Source organism: Platichthys flesus, chromosome 2, assembly GCF_949316205.1.
Source record: "Platichthys flesus chromosome 2, fPlaFle2.1, whole genome shotgun sequence".
Lineage (NCBI taxonomy): Eukaryota > Metazoa > Chordata > Actinopteri > Pleuronectiformes > Pleuronectidae > Platichthys > Platichthys flesus.
Genome location: NC_084946.1, coordinates 23,455,697 through 23,466,139, shown reverse-complemented (window position 1 = coordinate 23,466,139; position 10,443 = coordinate 23,455,697). Strand labels below are relative to the sequence as shown.

Here is a 10,443-nt window from a genome sequence, read left to right as displayed (position 1 = left end):
TATGGGCCTGTTCCTGCTTGGAATAAAAAATGTCTGCAGCATGACAACGACACAATTAAGTCAACTTTCAAGTGGGAAATGAATCAATGAAATATATCTAAATTGTGATGGTTAAAGTTTACCCAGTCTTAATATTTGATGATTTTATTTGCAATATACTATGAGACTTTTAGGGCCGAGCAGCAGAATCTTAGAGGAATTGCACTTCAGCCACTTGTTTTGAAATGACCGATGTTATTTGTTTGTGTGTAGGACACATTTCAGAAGAGATTCTGACAATAAAGTGTGATCCAATCTAATCTAATCTAATTCTTTGGTGTCTTTAACTGTTTTACACACACAATGAAAATAATCTCTAGCTGCTGCCATATTGTTGTGCACCTTAGTATCACTCTTTACCTGAATTGGTCTGATGGCCCCTCACAACACAGCAGTTAGAGATCCACTAAATGACTGGAGGTCAGAGGCTCCAGAAAAGTAGACACCTGAGTTAATCCAGTGAAGAAGACTCAGATCTGCAGGTGTGTCCACTTCCTCCACTTCCTCTGCTGCTGCTGCCATGACACCTCCGTGTCGTTGTTGGGAGTTTTCAGGACCACAGTCCAGGAGAAGGATGGAATCTCCGGTGTTTGTCCACCTCGGTGACGGTGCTGTTCGGCAGTCTCCATTAAACCTCAGCAGGTAAATAAGCTAATGTACATTCACCGGTTTTCAACCAGACGTGTATTCGTAACGATACGAAACTGGAAATAACGGGTTTAGTTTCTTACTTACTTGTAAAAACACGAATTTAAATGAAACACAAGATTCAAGACTGTGCAGATAATTAAGAGTGGGCGGGACTTTCTTAGAAAGAAGGGGGTAATATCAAGGCGGTAACGATCTTTCCTTTCAAAATAAGACCACGGCCGTTGTAATTTGTTTTCAAAATAAGGTTCGTTAAAAAATGAGAAAGTGAAGAGATTAAAATCCTTTAAGTCGCTAGCAGTTTGTAGCCTATTTATATTTGTAGTGAAACATTTCTCTATAGGTAATTTAACAAAAGTGATGAAGCCTGTTGTTTTTATTAAGTCCCAAATCACAATCTGATTGTCATGTCATGATCGATCTAATAATGTTACTAATTGTCTTTATAACTAATAATTATACACAACTGAATATATGAAACTAACATCAACTGGCATTAATTATAACGGTAGAACCTTATACAGTTTATGGTAAGTACATACTGTTCTCTTGTCATTTACTCTTTTTGTGAAAAGGTAAATGTGCTAGTCTCTGCCAGCAGGTGGTGCCTGTTTACTGCCACAATAATGAAACACAAGCAACAATTGTGACAGTGGGAGTGAGGGATCTGTTTTATGATTCTTTCATGATTGTACATTTTAAGAACTATCGAGCTACCAGGATGCAGCTAACTTTAGTTTAGAATTGAATAGAATAAAAGAAGAAAGCTGAGAATTGTCATATTGTTTGGTACACTCTTCCACAACATGAACTCACATTTGCCTGTATTCTTAATCTCACTTCTACTTTAAGGTGCAGTTTCAGCCACTTGCTTGAACCTGTCGAACAGTCTTTGTTCATTTTTGTAGAAACATTTTGTTACCTAATGACAAGTTACAACACTTCCTCAGCATTGAAATAATTAATCTACTTCCCTTTCCATTACCTAGAGACATGTTCATACACTTATAACATCCAGATCTTCATATTTACTTGAATAGAAGCCCTAACATCTTGATTAGAGTGTTTAACAATGCTTTTCTTTTTCTATTTTTGGTGAAATTACCAAATCCCTTGAGAGCCTATGTGAACAATGCTGCTGTCAAATCCTTGTGTTCACACACACACACATACACACACACACATGAACCACAGCCCGCCTCCTGCTCAGTCCTACCACTTCCTCCAGAGCTCTCACACTTGTGCTGCTCTTTCACTCTCATCAGATATGCAATGTCTCACCATCACATGAAGATCACACTCGAGCTGCTCACTTTGACTATCAGGAATCATCTGACTTTCATATCCGTTGATGATAAATGAATTCATCAACTTCTTATTTACATTTTTTTTTCTTCTTCTTCTTTTAGTTTAAGAAGAAGTGTTTAACTTTTTTTTTTTAAAGTTCTAGTAGTTTGGACCAGTTACATTAGAGCTGCATGTGGCTTCAGCCGCTCGGGAGCGATGTCATCTCTACTCTCTCACAACAAAGATCGGCCGCACATTAGAAAGTCGCTCTCTGACTCTTTCCCGACCTCCTCCGCTGCCACCACCAGGAGCCTGAGGGTAAGGCCTGATCGTCTTTCATCTCCTTGTTTATTGAGCGGAAATGCCAAAGCTGACATAATGCAAACAGCAGCATTAAAGTTTCAGTACTATCAGACAAATGGCTACGTAACAAGCCACAAGGCTGGTTCTGTGCCAGAGCGACTTAGGACATGTCTTACTAGATATTACTTTCATCTGTCTTCATGTAGGCGGATTGTTTGGCCAATAGGATCAATGTGAAGTCATGACCTTTAGAGACTAATCGACTAATGTTCTCTTATAATACACTACAGTATTAATGATATTCTCAGTTCTAGAGGTAACGTTTAACAGCAGGAGTTACTTTGGTTCTTGAAAATCACATAATCACAAATAATTGCAGATGATTTTGTTCATCACATGAATCAGTGGATTATTTATCAAATCATTCACTGTTCATGCTTTTCAGATGCAACAGGGGTTTTCAACAACTTTAAACTTTACAAACTTATTCACAGAGACAAATCCTAGAAGTTTCCATATGGTACTAAAGGCCTGTTTATACTCACAAACTGAAATTAAACTGCATGATGTTGTTCTAAATGTAATCTAGGCAAAGTTGCAGTTAGCCATATCTGTTTATGTAAACTATAGAATCCACTGGGGAAAGATAAATGGGGAGGCATCGACGTCAGCGTGTGAGAGAGGGGGCGAACAGGAAGAGAGGGAGTAGAAAGAGTGAGAGAAAGAAAGCAGGGGCGAAAGACAGGATGACATAGAACAGAGGGAAGGAGGGATAGAGTGCTCAGGACTGGCTGGGAACTCAGACGCAGTATTTATGGATGTTTATCTCTGCTAGTCCTACGGGAAGCTCAAATTTTCCACTCGGGAATGGCTGGTCAGAGGACCACAAGTTCCCTATGGGATATAGACAGGCTGGAGCACAGCTTAGCGATGGAGACACATTCACATACATTGGACAACGCTTATAGAAACCCCCTTGCTTTTCCATTAGCATCTGTTTATATGTGATGTCCCTTAATCTAAACCAGAGCTTCTTCAAAGACTGCGTGCTGTATATCATTAGTGACCGTTTACCCAGCACATCCAAGTGTCCAAAGTGAGAGGGACTCAAAGGAGCTGACATCAGAGTCTGGTGAAGATCCAGAGATCTGTAAACGTCTGAGCAGAGGCACATCACCATGTTTACACTGTGTGCCTGAAACTTTAATCCCTGCTTCTTCTTTGCAGGAATCCACTTGTCTCTGAGATTTTGTCCAGTTTGTAAATATTCAAGTAGTGGTCTCCAGTCTGTTTAGTTATAATCTGGCTATTCTAATGTTACAGGGAAGATAAAAACTTCTTATAGGTTAAGATGTTGATTGTTTGTAGTGGTGGATGCAATAAAACACAAAGAGTGAGTCATATTAGTTTGATTAGTAAAATAAAAATACATTATATTCAAGGAAAACAATGATGTGCTGAGCAGGTTCAAAGACAATAAATTCCCACACACTAATTTGCGATGTGTTTGTTTTTTGAATCTGGTCTCATTGTCAGTTTTGTGTCTTTTATATAAAGCGTTGAAAGGAATACTGGGTACACAGCTATGCTAGTGGTGCTGTGAGGCTGTGCTTAGGCTCAGTGCTTAATGCTAACATCAACATGACAATAGAAGCATACAGATGTTAAAGCAGATTATATGTTCTATATCCTGGCTAAGTATGTAACAGCGGGAAGGAAGGAAGAAAAGATTGATAGATGAATAGATAGATAGATAGATAGATAGATGACGATGGCAGCAGATGTTGTATTCAAATATTTGTATATATTCATCTCTGGACCAAAGTGGTGGACACATGAGCTGACAGAAGGACAAATCCTTTCCAGCACCACTTTGACTCCCCAGCTGAAAACCTAAACACTTGCGTTGTACCAGAGAATTATTCCCATCACGCCCGGACGGCCTGTCAAACAAACGACGAGGCCAGGCTGTGTGAAGTCAACATTTGTGCAGTAATGAGCATCTACTGAAAACAGACGACAGGGTGATGATGGCCTTGAAGAATGTGTTTATGCCTCGCAAGCTTTAATTCGGTGTTAAGTTCATTTAAGTAATTTTAACCTGGAAAAGTGGAGGAGCAGAGAGTGGAGGACTGATAGACTGTTATGAAGGCTGAGAAGCGAAAAGCTTGTGTTGTAGATTTCACTGTGTTTTTAATCTGTGTTTGCAACCCTTTTTCTCAATGGGACATTGAACTAAGAAACATCTGATTAGCTCGAAAACAGAAGCAAGAAAAGATTATCCATTAAAAAAAAAAAAACACACAAAATCATGTCAAAGTAATGTCAGTTACTTTTTAGTCTAGTCCCCCTAACTAACAGACAAACGGGTAAGGTGAGGGTAGAAGACTTTAAGTTGTTATGATGGTTATAATAAGTAGGTTAATGTTTGGAAATCACAGACATGATCGTATTTTTTAAAAAGAACATGTCATTTGGGGACAGCTGCCAAAACAACTGACAGTGTTGCTCTTCTGAGGACAGCACTCGTTCTAATTGAATTTAAATGCACTTCAAAAGTCTTCGGAGCAAAGTATCAGCCGGCTGAGTTCACCGACCTGAGATGATGTTTGAGAATCTGTCAGCACACATACCTTTAACTTTAAAAGGCAATAATGAGCAAATTGCGAATGCCACTGCCAGAGCTTTTACCTTTTTTGGATGTGTTTGGTTATCTGTGCTCGTCGGTTTATTTAAGGAATCATTTCCTCTCCCCTATAACTGGACTCTCTGTGCTCCATAAACCTTTTCTAGGAAAACTTGGAATACGTCGATTCCTGGTATCACTACTGCACAGTTTGTCTCCTAAATACTGATATTGTTCATGTATTAAAATATATCCTGAAGGTAACTGAGTTTACGCTTGTGGTATGTGTTTGTTCAGCAGGACACGAAAAGAAAACTAGTTTGTGGAGTTGATTCCACATCGTTTAAGAAATCTCAAGTGACAACCAAACAGCCTGTCAAACAAATGATGACGTCAACCTTTGTGAGGCACAAACACTTATAAACTAATGGGCATGTATTGGAATCCAGGATGGGGCCATGATGGTGTTGTCTAAAAGTACCTTGGTTAAAACTAATCAGGAATATCAATACAAAACCTATATTATACCATTGTTTATTTGCATTTTTGGTCAGTAAAACCTATAGTTCTAATGTGGGTCTCCTCTATTTCAGCATGAGAGGCTGTCAAGGTAAGTTTGCTCTAATCTAATTCACACAATCATTACATGTAAAGAGAACGTGGTCACGTGTGTTGAATGCTTTAAACCTGTCTTGTGTTTTCAGATTGAGCTCGTCTGGATCCTCGGACGTTTCCAACGACTCAACAACAAACCCGGCCGAGTCCTACTTCCAGCGCAGAGAGAACCGGCTGTCCGCGAGGAAAAAGGCCGTAGAAGAGACAGAAAACAATGACTATAAAAAGGCAGGTGCTGCAGCTGGAATGTTGATGGACACTCAGAGACACAAACATGATCCTCACACTGGTGCTAGATTCAAAAAGACGACTAGAGCCAGTATGATTCACGAGGGCACCGTGGATATCAATCCAGCTGTGTAGCGGATATCACGACAATCAATTAAATTGTTGTTAGGATTGTGTATTAGCAACCAAAACTGTCACCTTCATGATGAATGAGGAAAATAACCATTAAGCCAGTGAGCACCTCCACACAAACAGTCACAGTGTTGATGTCCATGCTTGTTTAACTGTGTACTGCAGTGAAATATTATGTAGTATTTAATATTTATTTATTTTATTCATGTTCTGTGAAATGTATTGATATTGTGGGATCGATAAAGTTTATCTTATCTGATCTTCTTTTCTTTTCTTTTCTCTTCTCTTTTCTTATCTTCTATTTTTTGTCTGATCTTATCTTTTCTTCTCTAATCGTATCTTATGATATCGTACCCTCTCTTCTCTCTCTCTTCTCTTCTCTTCTCTTCTCTTCTCTTCTTTTCTCTTCTCTTCTCCTTAAACAATCAAACTCTTAACAAGTGTGTCTTTTGTAGATGTATGAAAAGGCCCTCTCCACAAATCAGAGGCTCAAATCCAAATTGGAAACCAGTAAAGAGGAACTTGTCCTGATTCAGGACCAGCTGCAGAAAGTTCAGGTACTGCACATATCTGCTGCTGTCAACAGTTAATCTGCCCCTTTCAGATTCATGGGTCTGGGAAGAGCTAAAGGGAAAGTTTGCTGAAGGGAGACGACTGAGAAAGTCATTACCTGTGAGTCATAAATTAAATCATCAGTGATTAAAGAAATATCTTCCACATGTTCTAATGAGAAATCCGATGAGAAAGGAATGAGAATGTAAGAAATCAGTTCCACGATGAAGCTGCAGTGTTATTACTGTCAGGACTGAATTTGGGAATAATCACCACACTCATAATAGTTCCTCTGTGTGTGACTGTAAGTATATTGGATATTTTATTGGATATTTTATGCCAGACACATGTGAGATTTAAAATGACGCTCAGCTTTAACACTTTGTGCAATAATATTTTCTTTTAATCATGTTTCTTTGCTGCAGAAGGGAAGAGAAGGAGATTGTGGCTCCTCTGTGCTCGAGGCAGAAAAGAAGGTATGAACTCAGCATTGTACCCAAACTCTACGAGTGTAGTCGTAGCAAAGTGTTGTCAGTTTTTCCGAGTGTCTTCATTTATTCATCTTTATATTAAATGTTGTTCTTCATAGGAAAGCTGGATTCTTAAAAAGAGAATATCAGATATGGAAGACCAGTTGAAGGTAAAGCAATGTTTTCGAAAAATTACTTTCATTTAGAAAATGGTAGCAATTAAGAATTTTCTCCGATTCTTTCACCCGGGGAGAAAGCGAAGCTCGTTTGTGATGAGAGAAACAATCAAATCAGTGTCTGTGGGACTCGGTGCCAGGGTGTCAGCGGCTCTGTCTGCAGCGGTTTTCATTCGTCCGCATTATGCCCCGTTGGCTGTGGAATGTTTGAGCACTTTGACGCGACGCGGCGAGCGAGCCATCAGTGTTCATCTGCAGTCTAACGTTCACGAATGACTGCTGTGTCATGCCCAAGAGGACGCAAACAAAACCCCCTCTTGTTATCTGTGAATGAGAGCTCTAAACAAACATGGTCTGGAAATTGACGTTCACAACAGAGCAGCACTGTGATGTGTATTCAAATGAGCCACTGTGGTCCAATTGGGTCTGTGCGTCAGTGAAGGCGAGCGTGTGTGTGTGCGTGTTTTTTATTTCTTTTATTATAATAAAACACCCAGTAGCAGATGATGGGTGAGGCCTCTAACCTCAAAAGTTTAAATTATTACATTTTGAATAAATAAACATTTTTATTGTTTGACTATGAAATACTTAAAAGGCTGTTAACCAAATCTAATTCTTCTAATAATATTTCGGTGTAACATTAAAGTTGAACTGAGCAACATCTTCATCAATTCAAAACCGAAATTTCAGTGTATCTACATAGTGAACGCAAGAGAAAGCATTGTAGTAAAGCAGCAGTGTATCACATCATGAACTTGATATTGAGATGTTAGATAGGTGGCAACATGTTTTACCCTTTAACCCTTCAGTACTCGATCAAACCTAAAGTAAGAAATCATCAAAATACAAGCAAGGAAAACCCATAAAATTACTTGTAATGTTCTCATTACGCAAAGATTAACACGTTTTGTATAAGCGTGGACTGGTGTTTTGGTCATTTAGAGTTTTAAGTGACTTCTGATGACTGTGCATAAAGATGGACGACATGACAGATCCCTAAAAGTGAAGCCAAAATATCCTGATCGCCACCTGCTGGCTGGCGGTAGACCAGGTCATTAACCTTGCCTCCTCTGAGGGCATTGGCCAAATTAAAAAGTCAAAGAAATATGGTTTGTGTCATTTGCAGTAGGTCTTATCACACTGATGTATATTCAACAGTTTCTTTTTCCAGTAAGTTTGGTTTTAATTAGTAGCCGATCGCTCCACTGCCGACTCCAAATGATGTCACCAGCACAAGTGGGCTGTACCAGTATAAGGAGTTATTGTCTCTCTTCAGGTTAAAGCAGAACTTAAGATGGAGAACCAGAGGCTGAAGGATGAAAATGGAGCTTTAATCCGTGTCATCACTAAACTGTCCAAGTGAGACACGGAGAAGAGGCAAGAGAAGATCACGACACCAGAAGCTATATTTAAATATGTATTAATAAGGAGAATCCCCCCAGAAGAATGATTGTCTATATTTATGAGTCATTTTGTAAATGTTAGTCCATTCTTCACCTTCATCCAAATGTACTGTATTTAAAGAAGTTAGACTGCCTGAAGGAAAATACATAAATTTGCATTTTATACTGTATATTCTTTAAATATTTCTACATAAAGACAAATGTAGCATGAACACGTCTTTTGTTTCTTATTCCTCTGTGTTTAAAGGAACAAATTACCCACAGGACAAGTGGTAAATCTCCACAGTCCTATCAAGAATATTCCTGCTTGTAAAGACAAAGTACTGCAGGTAGGGCCACGTGGGTATTGCCATAGAAACTGCAATATCCCCCCCCCCCGCTACCATATGCAGACCCTAAACCCGGGCTCAGCGCTATCAGGTGCAGCGAATGATAGATGAGCTGTGGTTCTCCGAAACGTGGGAGAGTGTCGTTTCTGATTCACACTTTCTCTTCCCTCAACCTGCAACGTGAAAACAATCAGCTGAACAAAATGTAGCACAGGAAAAAAAATATGCCTTGTGTTTGACCTACTGCGAGCACTAAGACAGAATCAGACTCACGTGTTAAATATCAATCTGTTGTGAAGTCATAATCGTCTTTTTGAAACATAAAGATGATAATTGATGAAAATAACTTACCCCCAAAATATAATTCACTCATTATCTTCTCAACAGAATGTCTTAGATAATGAGTGAATTTAGATTGAGTGAACTATCCCCTTCAAGGTGAGTTATTTTCGTTGAATTATCCCTTTAGGGGCAATTGGCGCTTTTACATCACATGATCTTCACCGCTGTAGAAGGAGGATGTGAGATTGTTCTGCTGTTTTCCAAGTTCAAGGGTTCGAAGCTCAACTTCTGAGGTTAAACAAACATCGATTCAAATGAAACTAGAGGGAATCTGCAGATCCATATTTCCATGACAACTGGGCAAACACCCGCTGAGAGGGCTCCAAGAATAATACTCAAAAATAGACTTCAGCAATTTAAAATGAGCAACTTGCAGGTCGATTTTTGTTCATTCAATGTATCTGCCACATATGTCTTTTTTTGTTTCTATTTAATTTGGATTATTAATAGATAGTAAAATATTGTATGTCTAACAAGAATGATTTACCTCAACTTACCTCAAACATTATGACATTTTTAGAGATAGGAAACATCTATTTAAATACATATTCTTCACCTGAACTCACAATAAAACACACTTCAGTTAAACATCTGAGCTCCTGCAGACGTGTTGTGTTTTTTACTTTGTCTTCCTCCTTTCGTGATCACATTTGCTGTGTATGATGCCCCCCACTGGCCATAAGTGGAAAAGCAGCCTCTGATTCCATTTACACACCACACAGGACAAGGCTACTTAAAATGCCTTTATTTCCTATGATTACATTTTTTACAACACAGATAAGCCCTGACCACTTCCCATGTTTTGGTTCCCTTCAGCTCTACAGAGTGATATATGAGTACAGTTATTTATTTTTTTGTCGTCTTTTTTTGTTTCCCCCTTTGCTGGAAAACATGAATTTTTATAAGGAAATAAATCATGCAGTTCACAAAAAGGGTACAACTACTGACACACACATCTACAACAAGACAAAAAGGGGGGAGTCGAGTTCAAGCAGCCTGTGTTGCTCAGTAAGTGAGTGATGACAGTCGTCTCTTTGGATGTTCTGCATCATGGCTACTGTGCGTTCAGAGGAGAGGGACTAGAGAGGAAGCAGCAGGTCGGCAGTATTGCGTTGCGAATGTGGTTCTGCACTGGATGCGGTCGGCTCGGCGCTCGGGAGAGAGCACGTGAGACCGGGAAGACTGGGATTTTGTTGCCTGCACTGCAGAAAATGGATAAACTCATACAGTCCATTCACTAAATCCCAAACAATTACACCAAACCAACAAACACAAGGTCAAGTGGGTTCTTAT

The 10,443-nt window shown here is 39.2% G+C and overlaps 1 protein-coding gene across 3 annotated transcripts; it reads left to right on the top strand.

The window, feature by feature from the left end:
• Positions 1 to 574: 574 nt before the first annotated feature.
• Positions 575 to 8,691, top strand: LOC133970120 (protein phosphatase 1 regulatory subunit 12B-like). 3 transcript variants are annotated; one of them, XM_062406965.1, is made up of 8 exons: positions 575 to 681; positions 2,132 to 2,292; positions 5,497 to 5,513; positions 5,608 to 5,746; positions 6,334 to 6,435; positions 6,856 to 6,906; positions 7,020 to 7,070; positions 8,353 to 8,691. In XM_062406965.1, exons 2-8 carry the CDS (start codon positions 2,191 to 2,193, stop codon positions 8,437 to 8,439), a joined length of 549 nt encoding a protein of 182 aa, XP_062262949.1. In that variant the 5' UTR covers positions 575 to 681; positions 2,132 to 2,190; the 3' UTR covers positions 8,440 to 8,691. The 3 variants fall into 3 exon arrangements, with proteins under 3 accessions (XP_062262949.1, XP_062262957.1, XP_062262941.1); XM_062406973.1 differs by lacking the exon at positions 575 to 681 and having other exon boundaries at positions 1,930 to 2,292; positions 6,859 to 6,906; XM_062406957.1 differs by lacking the exon at positions 575 to 681 and having other exon boundaries at positions 1,934 to 2,292.
• The last annotated feature ends 1,752 nt before the right edge of the window (positions 8,692 to 10,443 follow it).